This window comes from Myotis daubentonii, chromosome 16 (genome assembly GCF_963259705.1).
Source record: "Myotis daubentonii chromosome 16, mMyoDau2.1, whole genome shotgun sequence".
NCBI lineage: Eukaryota > Metazoa > Chordata > Mammalia > Chiroptera > Vespertilionidae > Myotis > Myotis daubentonii.
The window spans coordinates 55,747,380-55,766,154 of NC_081855.1; the positions used below are offsets into that span (position 1 = coordinate 55,747,380).

General features: G+C 63.4%; 1 protein-coding gene across 1 annotated transcript; it reads right to left on the reverse strand.

Moving 5' to 3' along the window:
• Window positions 1-7,016: 7,016 nt before the first annotated feature.
• On the reverse strand, window positions 7,017-10,025 carry SOCS3 (suppressor of cytokine signaling 3). Its single transcript, XM_059671427.1, has 2 exons — window positions 9,886-10,025; window positions 7,017-9,334 (listed from the first exon to the last, which is right to left on the reverse strand). The coding sequence occupies exon 2, from the start codon at window positions 9,244-9,246 to the stop codon at window positions 8,578-8,580; it is 669 nt and encodes a 222-aa protein (XP_059527410.1). The 5' UTR covers window positions 9,247-9,334; window positions 9,886-10,025; the 3' UTR covers window positions 7,017-8,577.
• Window positions 10,026-18,775: the final 8,750 nt, after the last annotated feature.

Sequence of the window (18,775 nt, forward strand, 5' to 3'; positions counted from 1 at the left end):
TGGAGAGAGCCAGCCGTCCTCCCTCTGGCACGCGCGGCTCCTCTCCCTCCAGCCTCGGTTTCCAGAATCCTGTAACAGAGAGGAACAGAGGCACTGCATCCACCCTGGCTCCCAGAAAGGCTCTTGGGAGCCATGTTGGGCTCCCGGAGGCTCCAGGCAAAACCCTGCTCACTGGCTTGGCCAGAGGTCTTGCTGGAACAGCCCTGGGAATTCCACGTCCATTGGCACCACTGGCTGAGCCCTGAGGCTCCCCGCTGCTGGGAGGGGACGCCCCGTGACCTCTGCAAGGTGTGGGTGGAGGGACGAAGGACAGCCCTGCTGACACTGACCCCCAGGCCAAGCGGCTTCTGGGGGGAGGCAAGTGTGCACTCAGCCACCGCTTGGACCCCGGGGGGAGCCCTGGAATCCAGGCACATGGGGAAGAGGCGATGAGCTAATGCTTTAGGACGCGTTTTTTTGAAAAACAGAAGCACTATTTATGCAAACACAAGGTGCTGAAAAGATGCCTGTTCGCTTCCCAAACAAAGTAAAAAGTTATGAACAATTTAAATCGTATGTAAGTGACTCCTTCGGTGCGGCCACTGGCCAAGTGGTTGGGGGTGGGGGGCTTCTGCCGGGCACCCCCACTCTGCCGGGTGTTGTGAAAAACATACAAAAGCGGAAGACCCCATGCCTGGCACCGAGCAGGCGTTCCCTGCACCATGGCTGAGGGATGAATAGCGTGAGCTCTCCCTTCCAAGAGCTCCCAGCCCCGTTTGCAAGAAACCAGCAGCAGTGACGCCATGTGACCAAGGGACAGGGACTAGCATGTGGGGTGCCAGCGGAGCGAGAGGGAGTCCAGGGGAGCATCTGGGAGGAGGCAGGGAGGAAAGGAGGACGCCTCAAAGGAGAGGCGGAATTCAAAGCGGGGGAGGGGCTGGCTGGGTAGGCAGGGTCACTGCTCCACAGGGCTCACAGGTGAGCACAGGGGGACGCAGGGGATGGGCAGGTGAGCCCACCCGCTGGGAGGAAGTGTGCCCCCCCCCCCGTGGGGGGTGGGGCGGGGCATTGAGGGAGCCCAGCTCTGTGCTTGGGTGAGGCCCTGCAGCTCATTAGAGGAACCGCTCGGGGGAGAGCGCCCAGGGGACCGTGCGGGGCCTGCAGGGCGAGCTGTGTGTGTGGTGCCAGGAAGGCAGTGTTTTTCGCCGACGAGTCTGACATGGATGCGCCCTTTGGGGACGGACCTAACATCTGGAAGTTCCCCAAAGTGTTTTCCCCTTTCCGGGCCATTTCCCTGTTTCTGGGCCTTAGAATGCCCCGCTGCCCCGCGCCTGGAGGGAACACCTGCTGTTTCGTCTTAGCTTCTGGGAAGCCACCTTTGGCCACTTCCTCCCCCTCCCCCGCCGGGCCCCGTGCCATTTTATTTTTATACCCACTCCTTTTTAGGATACTTCTTGGTTTTCTTGCCTGGTTCCCCTTTCAGACTGGAAGCCTCTTGAAGTCTCAGTGTCTCCTGATGGGCACGGATCTCCAGGCGCGGGGCTCCCTGCCTTGGCATCACTGGGGGCGCTGTTCAGGCCAGCAGCAGGGGCTGCTCCTGCACCCGAAGTTCAGAAACCCTGCAGCCCTCACCACACGACTTCACGGGCACCACCCACAGAGATCACGTTGCAAACAGCGCCCCCTGGAGTTGTGCCATGCGGCAGGTCCTCATGTTCACGTCCATACTTTCGCTCTCCTGTACAGCAAGCGTGTCAGACTCACAGGCCGACACGGGCCAAATAAACAAGGTGTAAGTGGATGTGGCTGCAAACAAAAGCTTCAATTTTCATAGAAACGTAGGTTTATTTCAGTAGAGACATGCTGAATACAAAGGGCTGAAATAAATGAGTCATCGCTAACATAAAATAACAGAACATTTTAATAAAAATTAATATTTTTTCTAGACACTGAATAACTGCACAAATTAATAAGCGTAACGCAAGTAAACCTATTTTTCTTGTTCTCCGAAAGCGAAATATTTCCCGTTGCGCACACCAAACAAGTCAGTCCAAGACTGATGACATGGCCATCGGCTGCTGAAATATTTGCTGCTGGTGTTAGAGGAGAGAAATGGTGCGCCTGTGCGTAAGGGAAATGAATGCAACACGATTATAGCCATCAGCCATTAGCAAACCTTGTAGTTCATTTTTAATAACTATGTATCGCAGATATTGTAAAAATTAAGTCACAAAATTTTTATTGAGACGTTTCTTACGTATCGTTACATTGGCCGGGCTGCAAAAATATTCTTGTGGGCTGCATGTGGGCCGCAAGTTTGACGCTTGCTGTACATCATAGGCCCTAAGCAATGTTCTTCTGTATGAAAAGAAGGTTTGGGATTTGGGGGGAGGGAGGCCCAAGAGAGGAAATGCGTTTTCTTGTGGAACGTAAATAACGACCTTGCATCCTGGTGGGTGGGTGTTTTATGTCTAGGTGTTCGGCCTCTTTTTATTGATTTTTAGAGAGAGAGAGAGAGAGAGAGAGAGAGAGAGAGAGACCAAAGTGTGTGTGTGTGTGTGTGAGAGAGAGAGAGAGAGAGAGAGAGACCAAAGTGTGTGTGTGTGTGTGTGTGTGTGTGAGAGAGAGAGAGAGAGAGAGAGGCCAAAGTGTGTGTGTGTGTGTGTGTGTGAGAGAGAGAGAGAGAGAGAGAGAGAGATGCCAGTGTCAGAGAGAAATATGCCTCCCGCACACACCCAGACCGGGGACTGAACCTGCAACCTGGGGATGTGCCTGATCCAGAATCAAACCCGCCACCTTTGGGTGCACAGAACCCGGCTCCCACCCACCGAGCCCCGGGGCCAGGGCGCAGCCTCTTTCGAAAGCCGGGCCTGTGCGCTGTGAGCAGAGGCCGCGATGGCATTCAGGACTGCAGGACATATCTGCGCTCAGAGCCGCTTCCTTTCAGAAGAGGGGGGTGGGGTGGGGGGCTCGCAGCCTCTCGGCCACACACAGCTCCAGGCCGCTGCTGTTGCTTAAGGCCGCCCAGGCTCAGGAGTGGGAAGTCCAGAGTCCTCCCTGCTTCTGGGAACAGCCCCCCCCCTGCCCCCCCTCCGCGGCTTCCACAGGCAACAGGCAGGCCTCCTGACAGTGGGTCAGGCTCACCCAGGATTTCACAAAGGCCTGGCCTGTTCCCAGCACTGCACAGCTGGGAGGGCTCAGCTCTGGGGTGGAGAGGAGCACCCCCGCTCCCCAGGCCCTTGTCTTGCAGCAGGAAGGGCTGCACTTGTCCCTGCTTGCCGCCGCGAGGGCGGTGAAGCCGGGCCTCCCCTCCCTGCTGACTTCCCAGCTGGGCTTAGTCAAGGTTCGAGGAGGAAGAGAGGAGGAGGAAGAGAGGAGGACCAGGCTTCTCTTCCCGGAAGGCGGCCAGCGGGGGTCTCGGAGTCACCTGGGAGCCGGTGGGGGCTGAGCTTCCCGGAGGGTCCTGGGGTCTCTGCTTCAAAAGGGCAGCAGCGATGCAGCCCCTCCCGGGCCTGCAGGTGTGTCCCTGTGTCCCCGGACCTGGCCGCGAGGGGGTCCCGGCCATGTCTCATTTCAGGGCCCGTAGCCTGAGAGAGCCCTGCATTCTCAGCTGGGACCTCCAGCTCTCTAACTGCCCCCCCCGCCCCCTCCCCAGCCCCCCAACCCTGGGAGACCTGCCTGTGTCTCAGGCCTCAGTTTCTCCATCTCTGGCAGGGATGGTTCTGGCTGAGGGCAGGGTGACGGGAGGTGCTGACTGGCAGGACTTGCAGGTCTGAACTGGGACAGTGCTGGGCGGACCGGGACAAGCTGGTCATCCCACCCGAAGGGTGAGACCAAACTGCGGAGGAGCGACGCACGGGAAATGCGGCTCAGAGGCCCCTTTCGGCACCAGCTGCAGCCCCTGCTGATGTGCTTACTGGTAGTTTAGGGTCTGTCACTCCCACTACCTCCCACTAACTCAGGCGAGCGGGGCGAGCAAGGCCTTGTCCGGTTCCACGCGCAATTCCCTGACGCACAGGATGTGTCCACTGAGTATTTGCTGAGCGAATCAATGAGGGAGGGAGGGGCTGGGGGCCGGGGGGCGGGGGGGGGGCTGTCGGAACAGGATCTCTGCAGAGAGAGTGCGGGTGGGGGCGGGAGGCCTCTGCTGCCTGGAGGGGGACTGGGCCCCCGGGACCAGAGAACTCGATCCCCTCCGGGAAAGAGTCGGTGCTTTCTGAGCGGCGCCCCCTCGGCGGGGTCAGCGACCCCCGTGACGGGCTCCCTCCCCGCGGAGCCCGCGCGCGCCGGCCCCCCCTCTCTCCGCCCCCCGCCCCTGGGAGGTGCGCCTGGCAGCCTCCCGGCCGAATTTCCTGGCACTGGGCTGAGAATAAACACACTCCGCGCCTGCAATCCCGTCGCCATGGCGACCGCGCTCCGCGGGCGGGGGGGGGCGGGGCCTCTCCGCGCGCAGGCTCGCTGGGCGGCGGCGGCGGCGGCCGTGCGGGCCCCGGAGGTGCGGCCGCGCGGGCTCGGCGTGGACATTCCTCGCATAGCTCCGCCGGGGCTCCCGCGGGTCCGGGAAGTGCCTCTTCCCGGCACAGGGCGGCCTGGGAGCGGCGCCGGCGGCCGCCCGCACCGGCGTGAGCGGGACGCGGCCCGGGAAGGTGCGCCCCGGACCCGGCTCTCCCCGCCGTCGGCCTCGGTCTTCCCGGGGTTCCCGGGCCACTCGCGTGCACGCCGGCCCGCACCCTGCAGACTTGTCTCCGCTTAGAGTCCCCGCGGGGCTCTGGGCTCCCCTCCGTCCCTCGGCCTGTCCGCCGCGGCGCCCCCTCCCAGCACCCTGCTGCTCGGACCACAGCGGCTCACGTTCCACCCGCTCCCGGCTGGGCCCCCTCCTCCAGCCCCCAGAGCAGCCTCCCGTCTCCCATTCCTGGCTCTCCCTCCGCGGGAGCCCGCCCCCCCCAACGGCGCTGCGGGAGAGGGGCTGGGGCCTCTTGGGGGTGGGTTCTTACAGAGTCCACGGCAGCGCAGCGAGGGCACAGGGCGGGGAGTGGCGAGCACCCCCCCCCCCCCCCCCCGTCCAGGGGACCCCAGCTGTCCTCTTCTTAAAGCCACGGAGGCTTTGGTACCTGCTGAAGCCACCGGGAACTGTCCCCACGCCCTGCAGGATGCTTCGCAGCAAATCCCGGAACCAGGCGGCACCCCTCCTCTAGCGCCAGGGCAGAGAGCCCCCCCCCTTAAGTCCCTTGGAGGAGGGGGTGTCTGCCCCTGAAAGAACTGGGAGATCTTTGCCACAGGAGAGAAGGAGGAGGAGGAGGGACTCTGGGAGGGATTCTTGCTCTACCTTGGCCACTCGCTTGCTGTGTGACCTGAAGCAAGTTGCTTTCCTTCTCTGGGCCTCAGTGTGCAAAACCAGAGGGTAGCCCAGTCTGTGGGCTGGAAATGGAGGAGACAGAAGAGACGGGGAGAGGCTGGAATAGTCATCAAGGGAAAGGGGTCAGGGCGTCTTCCTTCAGCCAGGGGTCCAGGACACTCCGTTTTGTTAGGGTCCTGTGGCCACTGGACTCCCCAGCTAACAGCTGCCTCCTGAGTGGGGAGGGGGCCTTCCTGTGCTCCAGGTTCAAGGTACCCTGGAAGGCGGATGGCGGCCGACTGGCAGGCCCAGGGCAGAGAAGAGCCTGCCAGGCGCTCATCCTCCCGGGAGGCCCTGTGGAGCCAGGCCCACTGGGTCCCCTCCCCTGACCCGGTGCTCTGGGAAGGTGACGTTATCTGGCCTGTGTTCCCAGTCGCAGAGGCGGGGGGTCTCTCTCGTGGGGTTCCTACGTACTCTGTCCACTCAGCGGACAGAGTGACGCCGGGCCTGGTCACTTTAGGTTCTTTTCCCCAAAAGGTCAGGAAATGGGAAAGAAACACAACGTTGTTTATTTGCTCTCGGGTGCCTTTTGGACGCTGGGTCCTGGAGCAGCTTGTCGGGGGCCGGCATGTTTCAGGCATTTGTGGCTCAGGGCTGGGGACTCGGCCCCTGACTTGGGGCTGCCAGTCATCCCTCCACCTGTCGGGTCTGGGTCTGGGGGGCTTGGGGGGAGGAGGATGCAGGGGAGGAGATGCCGAAGGGAAGGTCTTTTTTGTGTGCTTGTTGCAGAGCCTTAGTGCTGAGACCCGCATCCTGGCGGTGGTGGCACTACCTCTTGGCGCTCCACCCAAGAGCAGCCCGGGGCGTGCACTCGGGGCTTCGGGCAGAATGCTCCTAGGGTCACCCCCGTGTCTTTCCCACCTTCCCAAATGGCGTGTCCTTGGCAGGTCGCTTCACCTCTGTGAACCCGAGTGGCTGCCCCCAACGAGTCCGCAAATATTTACTGAGCACCGTCCTAGGCATCAGAAGTGACCGGTCCAAGTCCCTGCTCCCGTGGACACACAGCTGTGCCTGGGAATGTGGGGTGAGAACATCAGCCTGGGGGCGTGGCTGGGAAGGTTAATCCGGGTGGCCTCCAAGGGCCCCGGGGGTGGGAGTGACCAAAGAACTAGAGGCAGAGATGGTCGGGGACCCCACCCACGGCTCAGGCTGGGGCTCCAAGGAACTAGGTGGGGAGCTGGAGGTGGTGTGGGGAGCAGAGCCCCTGGGGAGAGCCCCACCTCCGGTGAACCCAGCTGCGCCGAGGTCAGGGGTCATCACCAGGACCCTGTAGTCTGGCTTTCTCGGAAAACCTCCCTGCCAGGGAGCCAAGCGCCTCTAATAGCTTGGAGCCTCTAAAAGCTTTGACCACAGCTCAGCTCGCTCCCTGCTTCCTGCGAACTTGCTTTGCATATTCTGGTCAGATCTGAATCAGACGAGCAGGAATTACCCTCTCGGTAGTCTCGGGGCTGCCGGAGCTTGTAAGTGACGTGAAGAGGAGCCGAGGACGCCAGGGCCGCAAGGGGGCAGGGCTGGGGAGGGTGGCGCTCCCGCCCGCCCTCCTCCCCTGGGCACGGAGTGTGGGTGTGTGTGAAAGAGAAAGCAAGGCAGAGAAGGGGGAGGGCGGGGGGGGGGGGTGGCAGGGAGAAAAGATCAAGTCATGTTTTTCATTAAAAAATAGTGCTCTTTATTATAAATTACTGAAATGTTTCTTTTCGAATATAAATATAAATATGTGCAAAGTTTGACTTGGATTGGTATTTTGTTGAGTTCAAGCATCTCCTAACAGCCTTGAAGGCCTGGGTGGGGGAGGGGAGAGGACTGGAGGTGGAATCTTTATAAAAGACAGAGTGAGGCAGGTTGTAAACATCATCAAAAAAAAACCCAAAACAAAACCAAAATAACGAGGAAAAACAAAACAGAACACAAAAAAACACCCCAACACACAGCTGCCCCATCCAGACCAATACCCAACACAGGAAACTGTGTTTAGTTCTCCCCCACCCCCCAGAAAAACAATTCCAGGTCATTCCATCGCTGCTACATTCCTGTAAGTTTTCACCGATCAGTGCTGTTGTGGAGCAGCCGCTGGGTGGCAGGTGCCCCGGCGTCCGATGGATGGCTCCACGCGGGACCCCGTCCCAGGTGAGGGAGCGCTGTGCAGGGCCTGGGGCTGTGGGGGGCCTGGTGGCTGTGCTCGGGCCAGAGCCCAGGCACCAGGAGGCACCTGTGACAGGCTCAGCTGGAAGGGGTGGCCATCCACCTCTGCCCCGCCCCCGTCCCGCGCTGCGGCCAGCGGCCTGCCCTCTGAGAATCCCTTGGCCTCGCCTGGATCGGCCGAGTGTGTGGTTCTTGTGTGCCAGTCCCCATCCACGGGACAGGGAGCGTTTAAGGCAAATCTCCGAGCCAGACATAGGAGGAGGCACAAAGCAGAATCCTCCATCTTCTCTGGCCGGGATCAGGGGTCAAAGATGGCTCATCTCCTCCATCCCCCCAGCCCCCAGGTGCTGGGAGGTATAGTGTGAGGGGTGGGGGGAGGACTGACCAGCCCGTCCATCCCTCCCCCTCCAAGTGCCACTTCCCTCTTAAAACGGGGGAAGGGCCCTGGGCTGCTGAGCCCTCCGTGGACTCTAGGACCTGTTTCCTGGTGGCTGCCCCAAGGGGGAGGGAGCAGCGTGGTACCCTTCAGGTCACCCCGTGGCCTTCTCTCCAGAGCCGGGGGAGGAGCGCGCAGCCACCCTCCTCACCTGGGCTGGCGGTGGGAGTGGCCGTTTCTTTGGCCAGCCTGTAGCCCTGGGGCCGGGGCGCCCTCTCCGGTCCACCCTTTCCCAGGCCTGAGACTTGCTCAGGATGAAAGCCATGTTTAAAACCAAATCAAAGAGCAAACAAGTTCCTTCGGAAAGTTTACAGGTTCTCCGGCAGCTCTCACTAGTTCAAGGAGGCGGAGAGGAGAGGAGAATCAATCCAATGCTGTCGCTGAAGTGGTCCCTTCGGGCCAGCGGGCGGAGCGGGGGAGGGGCGCCCAGGTGGCACTCCCCTGCCCTCCAACACATTCCAGGCCCCGCCTGCCCCGTTCCGCAGGGGGAGGGCCCGCGGGAGGGGCCGGCCCACCCCTGGGCTCACCCAGGGCGGCAGGACTCTCTCCACTGGATTCTTGTGCTTGTGCCATGTGCCACGGAGGAGAGGGGACCCAGGCCCCTCGCCCGACCCCTGCCCTTGGCCCCTTAGAGCGGCGCATCGTACTGGTCCAGGAACTCCCGAATGGGGCCAGGCAGCTGGGTGACTTTCTCGTAGGTGTCCAAGTGGCCGTTGACGGTCTTCCGACAGAGATGTTGGAGGGTGGCCACGTTGGAGGAGAGCGGCCTGCTCAGGACCAGAGGGATCTTCTCGCCTCCCGAGTAGATGTAATAGGCTCTCCTGGGGGGGTTCCCGGGGAGCGGCTGGGCGGGCACCTCGGAGGCGGGTTCCGTCGGGGGCGCGGGGAAGGCGGGGGCGCCCGGCGGCGGCGGCATGTAGTGATGCACCAGTTTGAGCACGCAGTCGAAGCGGGGCACGGGCTGCGTGCTGCGCGGGTCGCTCTGCAGCGAGAAGCTGCCCCCCTCGCACTGGATGCGCAGGTTCTTGGTCCCCGACTGCGTCTTGACGCTGAGCGTGAAGAAGTGGCGCTGGTCCGAGCTGTCGCGGATGAGGAAGGTGCCGGCGGGCTCGGCGCTGAGCAGCACGTTCGCCTCGCCGCCCGTCACGGCGCTCCAGTAGAAGCCGCTCTCCTGCAGCTTGCGCACGGCGTTCACCACCAGCTGGTACTCGCTCTTGGAGCTGAAGGTCTTGAGGCGCAGGCTGGTGTCCAGGGGGCGGCTCATCCCGGCGGCGGGAAACTTGCTGTGGGTGACCATGGCGCACGGAGCCAGCGTGGGTCTGCGCGGTGGCGGCTGCAGCTGCTCGGCGGCCTCCGAACAGCGGCCGCTACTGCATCCCGGGGGGCTGCGGGGAGGAAGGAGAGCGCCGCGTGAGTGCCCGGAACCCTCCAGCGCGCGCGGCCCGCCCCGGTGCCTGCGCCTCCCCGAGCGGCCGGGCACCCGCTGCCCTGGAGGTCCTCGCCCGGTCCCCCCCGCTTCGACCCAGGTACCCCGCGGAGCCCGCCCAGCCCTCGTCCCGCCGGCGGGTGGCGGCACCCAGCGAGTCCCCGAGTTGCACTCGGGCGCGGAAGTTGGGTCTCCGGGAGCGTGGCTGGGTGGGAAGCAGGAAAGGGCCCGGGACGCTCTGGGCGCCGCTCAGTCCGGTGGCTCAGGGCGGTCGGGACCGAGAAAGAAACCCGAGGCACTGGAGGGAGAGGGTGCGCGGGGGGAGGACGCGAGAAGCCCGAGAGCCCCAGCCGGGGCATTCCGGGAACCTGGGATCTCCGACTCCCATCCGCTCTGCCTCCTACCTCGTCCCCTCCCTGCCGGGAAAAGACCCGGGAAAGGGAGGGGACACCGGGAAGGCTCCCGGGACCAGCCAGGGCCACCCCTCCACTCCGCGCCCCTCCTTCCTACCTGATCCCAAACTGAAGTCTCCGGCCTCGGGGCTGAGCCTCCTACGGTCCCCGCGGTGAGGCGGCGGCCAGCGGTGGCCCGCGCTGCGCCCAGATGTTGGCGGCGGTGAAGTCCACAACGGAGCCCTCCCTCGTGCGTGCGTCCCTCGGGTTTTGCCCGGGCGTCCGCCTGGCTCGCCGCGCAGCGCCGGGTCGGTCGGGCCGGGGAGAGGTGGGGGCCGTGGCGCGGGCTGCGGGCTGCGGGCGGGCGGCGTGCGGAGTGGCGCGGTGGCGGCGGCGGCGCGGAGAGTCCGAGTCGAAGCCGCCGCGGAGGCCGCGTTGGTGAGTATATACTCGGCGCCGGCCCCGCCCCCCGCGGTTCCTGGAACTGCGCGGCCGGCCTTCTTGTAATGTTTAGTCACTACTCGCAGCCATGAAAGGCCGCGCGGGAGGGAGGGGCCGCGGCCGAGGGCGGGCCGGGCCGCGGGGCCGGCAGAGACGCGCGCGGAGACAAAGCGCGACGCTCGCGGCCTGGGCGCCAGCCTCGCCGGCGCGTTCCTGGCAGCGGCCCCTCCCCCCGCGCGCTCCGCCCCCCACTTCTCATTCACACTTTCCCCTCCCTCCCTCCTCCTCCCCTCCTCCTTCCCTCCCTCCCTCCTTCCCTTCTAAGAAGGCTGGTTTCTGGCAGAGGCGGGGGCGCCGCGCCGGGAGCGCGGGCAGTTCCAGGAGGCTGGGAGGCCCCGGCTCCCGGTCCCTTCTCGGACCTCGCGGGGACGCCCCCTCGCCCCCACCCGGGCCCACCCGAGGTCCCTATCGAGGCCCCGTGAGGCCCCGGCCTGCCGAAAGGGAACTGGGGACACCCTCAAGTCCGGCCGCGAAACGGAGGCCGGAGCTGGGAGTTGGAGGGGGCGCGCAATGGCCACCTGTGGGCATGTCCCCGAGGCAAAGCGCGAGTCCCGGGGCTGGAGGGGACTCAGCCTGCGTCGCTGCTGTCCGGCCTCGGCCCAGGGCCCTTGGCTAGTTTCTCTGCGGACGCTGACAGGGTGCCGCCTCCCCCCACCCAGACAAACGAACGACCGCTTTTCTAGCGTCGGGTCTCCAAACCTGCGTGGCGCGGCGCGGGTCTGCGAGGTGCGCTTTCCCGGCGGGACTGGCCCGAGGGCGAGCCAGGGCTGCACCCCGCGCCCGCTAGAGGGCGCCCGGGGGTCTCGGAGGTGGAGTGGAGTTTGGTGCTGCTCCCCCAAAGCCCTGGAATGGGAACCGCAGGGGCCGCCCCAAGGCTGGCTCAGGAGCTGGGGCGGGGGACCTCAGGCCTCCCCCACGCCCCGCAGGACAATTCACATCACCGTCCGGAATCGGACCTGGGAATAAAAGGCCGGCAGAGGAGCAGTTTTCAGGAGTCGGGCCACTTGCAGATGGCCCAGCACAGCCTGCACGTGCCGCCCCCCCACCTCTGAGTGGGGGCTCTGATCTCTGGGGGGCGAGGGGGGCGGGGAGGCCTGGTGTGATGGATGTGAACATGCGCTTGGTCCCACTGGCATGGGTGTGGGTGGCTTGGGCTCACCAGGCATCGCACCCGCTGTCTGAGGATGGAAGGTTGTGCAATCTGTCCCCAAGCAGGCAGTGGGCGCTGCAGACACCCACCCGAGCACCAGCTAAGCGACACTGACAGCACCACCTTCCCCCCTCCCCCCCCCCCTCCGTCTGACAGCACCAGGGCAGCCTGGGAGTCTAGAACCGGGGACCTGGCCCCTTTGCTTCTGGGGGAGCCAGTAGGACCTCACAGCCTTTGCCACTGTGCCATCACCTCTGGCTATGAGATATGGGCAGGACAACACGCACGCAGGCTCTCTGGGACTCTGTTTTCCTTTCTGCAAAATAGGAATAGTGACCCTTTTCCCATCAGACATCTGCGATGAGAAAACCCCACGAGGTCAGAATGTGCTGGACACGGTAACGACTCCGTCCAGCTCGCCCTCCGGTCCTACAGGAGTGTCCTCTTGTTCCTTCTGTAGGGGGGAACCGATTTAGTCAACACGTTTCACAAAAAGCGGGTTCGGTGTAGCAGGCATTGTGCTGGGCCCTGAACTGTGGAGACAAACAAGACCCCGTCTTTGCCCTCGAGATGCGGAGGACAGCGGTGTGGGTGCTGGGGTGGACTCTCCTTCTCCCTGGAACCAGGAGTCCATTCTTCTTCTCAGCCATTGATCCGCAGGAGGCTGCGCCGTGAGCTTACGCTTCTGTGCGGAGCCTCATGGGGGACGAGGAAGACTCGAAAGGAATAGCCCTGGAGTTAATGGGTGAGAGAGTGCTTTGTAAATTATGCTGCTCTGACACAGTCAGGGTCATTCTCCCTCCCACAGACCCGCGCGGAGTGCCTGCTTCTGCCAGGCCCGGGCAGAGTGCTGGGAAGACAGGCGGCGTGCGGGGTGAATCCTGTACAGAGAGAGGCGAGGTGAGAGACATGGGATTCCCGGCCCCCTCCCGCGCCCCCCAAGGGCTGCGGGTGTGATTATGATGCTATGCGAAGGTGGTAGTTCATTTGGGGAGAGGAGGGAGGAGGAGATCGAAGCGGGGAGCGATAGAAAGCAACAGCAACAGCCCGGAGCTCTGGGAATTCCCGTCTAGTCGGAGCGACCTCTGGGACCGGTGGATCCTGAGGACAGCAGTGCGGTGCCCAGGCGAGCCCAGGCTCTAGGCAGGACCAGCAGCAGGGGCTGCATGGCTGGTGGGGAGCTCAGCGGGGCCAGGGGCCCGGGCTGATGGGAGAGCAGCGAGGAGGGCAGCGGGCACACCAGGACCCGGACGGGGCGTCCTGGCTGGAGGAAGTGAGGACACGCAGGGGGAAGGGGGCTGGGCCCCCTGTGTGCCGACTCCGGAGACTGGACTGCTGGCCCCGCTCTGCCACCCACTAGCTGGTGACATTGGGCAATTTACTCCCCCAGCTGTGCCTCGCTCTCCTTGCTGGTGAAATGGGCTGATAGCAGTACCTACCGCGCCCCATAGATGTGAGGACTGAATGAACGATTGCATGCAAAATGCTGAAGGGAAGGGAAGGGAAGGGAAGGGAAGGGAAGGGAAGGGAAGGGAAGGGAAGGGAAGGGAAGGGAGAAAAGAAACGCTTAGGCCCTAGCTGGTTTGGCTCAGTGGATAGAGCGTCAGCCTGCGGACTGAAGGGTCCCAGGTTCGATTTCAGCCAAGGGCACATGCCTGGGTTGCGGGCTTTATCCCCAGTGAGGGATGTGCAGGAGGCAGCCAATCAATGATTCTCTCTCATCATTGACGTTTCTATCTCTCTTTCCCTCTCCCTTCCTCTCTGAAATCAACAAAGATATATTTAAAAAAAAAAAAAAAAGAAACGCTTAGAAGAGGGCCTTGTGCATATGAAGTGCTCGGTGCCCGGCGGCCATGCTTATTTCGAAAGCCCCGGGCGTCTGTGGGGACAGCCGGTGGGCTGCCGGGGGATGGTTGGCCGTGAGCGGCGCTCTGCTTGGGGAGCTACGCGTCTCCTGCGGGGCATGCTTGCCCACCAGCTGTCCTCTTGTGTCCAGCAGCCACCGAGCGTCCCTCCGGCTGCCTGATCGCTCCAGGATTCCCGTCGCCTTTGGGATGACCCCGGCGGCTCAGTGAGTGTGTCCACAGCTCTGTGCTCCTCTCCACCCGTCAGCGGCCTCTGCCCCGCCGACCCCTCACGCTGCAGCTACAGGGAGCGCCCGCTGACTCCAGAGTGTCCCCTGGACCTGGGTCTGCGTGTTTGTCTCTCTCCTGGTGGAACGAAGCCCGCACTCGTCTGGTTTCTAGGTTCCCTGTGACACTTGGCACCGGAGACCCTAACCGCCAGGGGGCTCTTTCCACTTTGACCAATGGCTCTGGGGCCGTGTCGGCGGGAACTCCAGCACACAGACTGTATCTGATGTTTCCTTTGTGAGCCCAGAGCGTGGTCCCCGGAGCCCAGGAGTCTCTGAGGTAGGGGTGGTGGCCTTCCCTTGTCTCCAGCCGTCGGGTGCCACCAGCCCTTCCTCCAGAGCCTTCTCCCTGAGGGCCGGGAGGTGGGCGAGGGTGGGCGTGGGTGTGTGGATTGGTGGGATTAGTAGGCCCACTAATCCCAGGCCAAGGCAGTGAGGCCTCCGACGTGGCCGTGAGAGTGGGGGAGGAGCCGCCTTCCAACACAGACACCTTCCCAGGGACCCGCTTCCAGGCAGAGAGGTGCCCAGACCAGAGCAGGTCACCTGGCCTCGCACCCTCCCTGCCTGCTGGGGGCCCGGCGGGAGGAGCGCGATCCAGGGCTGGCCCTGGCCCTGCCCTGTGTTCTCCCGGTGAAGGGATTTAGGAGGCCCCCGCCTTTTCCTAATCTCTCCCTTTGCAGGACTTCTATGAAGTCAGAATCCCATTTCCAGTCAAAGGTGCTTGGTCATAAAGATAATATTCATTCTCGCTGAGGGGAAGTCCACAGCGGTTTCAGCTGCCTGTGGGGCACCACTTACTCATGGGCTTGTGACGGCCCATGCGCTCTTCCCCAAACCTCAGAGATGGGAACCCTGGGGCCGGGCTGGTCCCGGGAAGCCAGGGCACAGCCTGGCGAACTCAAGGTCCCTATTTGCATGGACCCTCTCCCGTCCTTGGGTGCGCCCTAAGGTGGCCATTGTTTGGTGGCTGCCTTGGCGGCCACGGGGGTTGGGACACTGGCCTCAGACCACAGAGTTGCTCAAGGCCAAGGCCATGGCCCCAGGCGGGCTTTCTTTGGCACCAGGAGGGAGCCTGGGTCTGACACCGGTGGCCTGATGTCACACACTCCACACTGTGCCTGTTCGTGGGTGAGGCCTGGAGCTGCTTTCGTGTAGGGATGGTGCTTGGGGGGTGGGCGTCCTGGAAGCTAGGAAGCCTCCTCCAGCTCCCCTTTCTCCAGACCCACGAGGAGGTGATGCTGGGGGACCTCCAGGAAGCCCTGCCCCTCACTGCCACGGGCGGCTCCCTGGGCAGCTGGGCCCTGTGGCATCTCAGCCTGTGCTCTGAGCCCCCTGCCCCCCGCCCCCTGCGCCCACCGGGCCGGATGGTGGGGACCCCTGGTCGCAGCAGCTGGGACAGAGGTGACCTTTGGGCTTGTGGGTAGAGGTCACATAGCAGGGCGGCCCTTTTCTCTCTCTTTCCTGCTAATCGGGTGGGCGGGCGTTGGGCAAGGCCGGGACAATGGCCCCTGCGGGAAGGGAAGCGGGCGGCTTCGTTCCTGTCCGAGGGCCCCAGAGCGAATGAAAAGGTTTGTGGCTGGAAGGCTGAGCCGGGAGTTCTTTCCAACCTTGACATTCCAGGCCCGGCCTCTGGCATTTCCCAGAAAGAGTGCCGAGGGAGGGGAGAGAAAACACCGCACCCACCGCCCGCCGCCCACCCACTCTGCCGCCTCAGCTTCCCAGGCCACTGGGGTTGGGCTGGGCCCAAGCTCCCGGCCCGGTCCTGGGGGACCCATTCTTCCACTCACAGAGGTCTGGGGGGTGGGGGGACTTCAGGAGGATGCAGAGTGTGAAGCGTGTGGGGTGCAGAGGGGAGGGGGTTTCTTCCCACCAGCGCTAGGGCTCTCTGAGGAATTCACATCTGGTCCAAGTTGTGAGTTGGGGCCGGGGATGGGGGTGGGGGTGGAGGGGTAGAGAAAGAGGGAGTTGCTTCCAGTCGGTTATCTCCCCTGACCCTGAACCAGCCAGCACTGCTCTGCCCGGGGCTGGGGTAGGAGTCTCCATCGCCCGCAGTGGTGCTGTGCCCGCCGGCGCCTCTGCCTGCGCCCAGAACAGACACAGGCAGCGGGCAGTTCTGGGAAGCGAGGCTGTGGTAAACCATCTGGGCTGCCATGCAGAGGAGGCCTGGCCCGGTGCCCGGGGCTGAAGTGGCAGTGCCCAGAGCTGGAGAGCCCAGGGGGGTGGCAGTGTGGCTGGCTCCTGGGAGCCCAGCCCTGGGCCCGGATGCCTTTGGAGAGCCGGGGCTGGTGGGGTGCATAGCGTTGGAAGAAACCCCCCTCCCCTCTGCACCCCACACAGCTGCCTGGCCTGCTCTGCAGTGAGCCAGGGGCTGCCCGCTGGACCAGGGCGGCCGGGAGCCCCTGGCGCTGGGGTTTCCTGCAGCGGTGGCGTCTCCACCAGGAACTCCAAGGCGCCCCCCTCCCCCCCCCCCCCCCCCCCCCCCCGTCCCCCGCATCCAGGCCAGCGGGTGATACCGCTAGGACGGTCCCAGGCTCCTCCCCATCGTGAGGTACACAATTTGTCACAAACTGATCTGGGCAAGGCAGAGACGTGGGTCAGAAGGAGGGTGGGTGTCGCCATCAGGGACAGAGGGAGATTCCCGGGGCGACATTGGGGGGCCTCTCCCGTGCCCCCCTCCCCACCAGCGCAGCTCTGACTTCCTCAGGGCAGGCTGCCCTGCAGGGTGGCGGCCGCCCAGGTCCTGGGGGAGGCGGACCCACCTGGCATTTTTCGGTTTGTGCGCGCTCAGACCGCTTCTGGGAGCCCTGCTTTTACAAGGGGAGGCGGAAAGCTTCCCCAAAGGACTCATGTGGCTGATTATTGGCTACTTCCCTCTCTGGGCTCCGGTCAGGCCTGTGGGCAGGCGGGGAGCACGGGCCTCCTTCCCAGACATGCGAAGGCCCCGGAACCGGGCCCCTGGGTGGGCTGATCCTGGGTCGGAGGTGTTAGTGGAGCCACCTGAAGCTCCGGGGGCCGGGGGCGTGCTGGGACTGGGCACAGCTCGGTGGAGGGCTGGGCCTTCCCAGGGTCAGGTCGCCCAGCACAACCCGGCACCGAAGGCGGGGCGCCCGTCAGCGGGGCTGCACATGCTGCACACCGGGCAGGGACGGATGCCATCAGGCCCGGGCGCAGGGGAGCCTGCGGTGCGACTCCACCTGGCACACCTGTGTGATCAGGTGCCTTGGACAGCCCGAGGGCCCTGTGCCCGGGAGTTGGGGAGCATGGTGGGTGGCTGGCAGCCCCTGGAGATGTGTGGGCAGGGGCTAGCCCGGGTCACTCTTAGCCTCTCGCTTCATCTCACTCAGGGGGCTGGGCAGGGGAAGGTGCTACCAGGGCACCCCCCAGCCCCTGGCCTGGCCACCCCAGAGAGCCCCAGGGAGTCAGGATTCTCTGGGACATAAGTGGCCGCAGGCCATGCTTCCCCGCGCCCGGCCGCTGGATCCGAGGAGGCAGCAGCTCGCGCCGGGCCGCCTGGCAGCCTGCCAGGCCACAAGAGGCGAGCTGCCCTGGGAGCGAGAGCTGCATTCATCTCCCCGGGACAGGAGCGACCCAGAGGCTCTGCCCAGGATGCACTTCCAGAAAGTCGGGCCCTGGCTTCTTGTCAATGAAATGCCAGCTGCGCCCGGGCCTCTCTGTGGCGGGGGAGCCCTTGTGCAATAGGGGTTTTGTTTTGCAGATGACAAGATTTTCCACCCTGGAAAGATGGAATGATAAATGCGAGGAGCTTGGGGGGCCCCCCACCCCTCAGGGGAGGTCGTTGATGTGAGCTTCAGTGTTTGGCAAATTTGCTCCTTGCAGCCTTCTGCTCCTCGGGCCTCCCCGCCCCTCCCGCTGACTCAGGCCCCGGAGCCAGAAGACCTCAGTGTCAGGCCACTTGGGTAAGGCTGTTTCCCAAAGCGGAGGAAGGCAGATGACGGTGCACCAGCTGGTGGCCTGTCTTTGTAAATAAAGTTTTATTGGCAACACAGCCACATTTATTGGTATTGCTTGCGGCTGCTCTGGCTCCAGAGTTGAGTAATTACCATCTGGCCTTTCAGCATGAAGTGTAAAATATTTACTATTGGGACTTGTATTTCTTTATTGTTATTGTTAATCCTCACCTGAGGATATGATATTTCCCCATTGATTTTTAGGGAGGGTGGAAGAGAGAGGGAAAGACAGAGAGAAACATCGATGTGAGAGAAACATGAGAATTGGTTGCCTCCAGCACGAGCCCTGACCAGGGCCTGGGCCGGGGAGGAGCCTGCCGATAGATCCTCCCTTCCCCCAACTGGTGGGCAGAGTATGACGTAACCTGCAGCCCAGAAATACCTGAGTGACTAACCATGGACCTTATATGGACTATACATTGAACCGCCAATCCACCCCTGCCAAATACCCTCAGCCCTTGTCCTGTATGGACCATGCATTAAGCCACCCATCTGCGCAGGCCGAGTTCACTAAGCCCTCATTCCTTCCCATTCCGCCCCTCAGAAGGCGTGCTCACCTCTGCACGTGCTGCCGTCTTCCCCTTTCGAGACAGCCCGGCAGGTCTCTTTCCCTAACAAAGCCTGTAATCCTGGTTTTCGGCTCCCAACTGGTATCTCACCTGTAACTGTGGTACATGCCCTTGACCGGAATTGAACCTGGGACCCTTTGGTCTGCAGGCCGACGCTCTAGCCACTGAGCCAGACCAACCAGGGCTATTGGGCCTTTTAAGGAAACGTTTGCCAAGCCCCGCTCTGAGGAAACAGAGCCATGACTCGTGTCTGGGAGGCTGGCGGCAGGTCTTAGTTTTAGGGACAGGGTATCAGGGACTGGAAGAGACCAGAGTCATGGCTCAGCAGGGAGAATACATCGCGGGAGAGCGAGGCAGGAGAAGGGCCGGGGCCTGCAGGGAGGCAGGCCTGAGCTAGCAGTTTTGCAGACTGATCTGTGCAGCAGGTCGAGGTCAGGAAACCTCCGGTGGCCAAGCCCCCTGTTGTCCCCACCCTCGGTGGAAAGGCACGAAGGGGGCGGTTCCGGTGCAGCCGGGAGGCTCCGGAGTTGAGCAGCTCCTGCCCCGTGTGCGTCGGTGAAACCGGCGCCTGTGGAGCCCACTCTGGTGCCAGGGCCCCACCTGGGCGCTCGGAGCTCAGGAGGCTCTGAGGTCTCACGTGGGGTGGGGTGGGGCAGGGAGACCAACCACACGGCCATCAGCCAACGAAC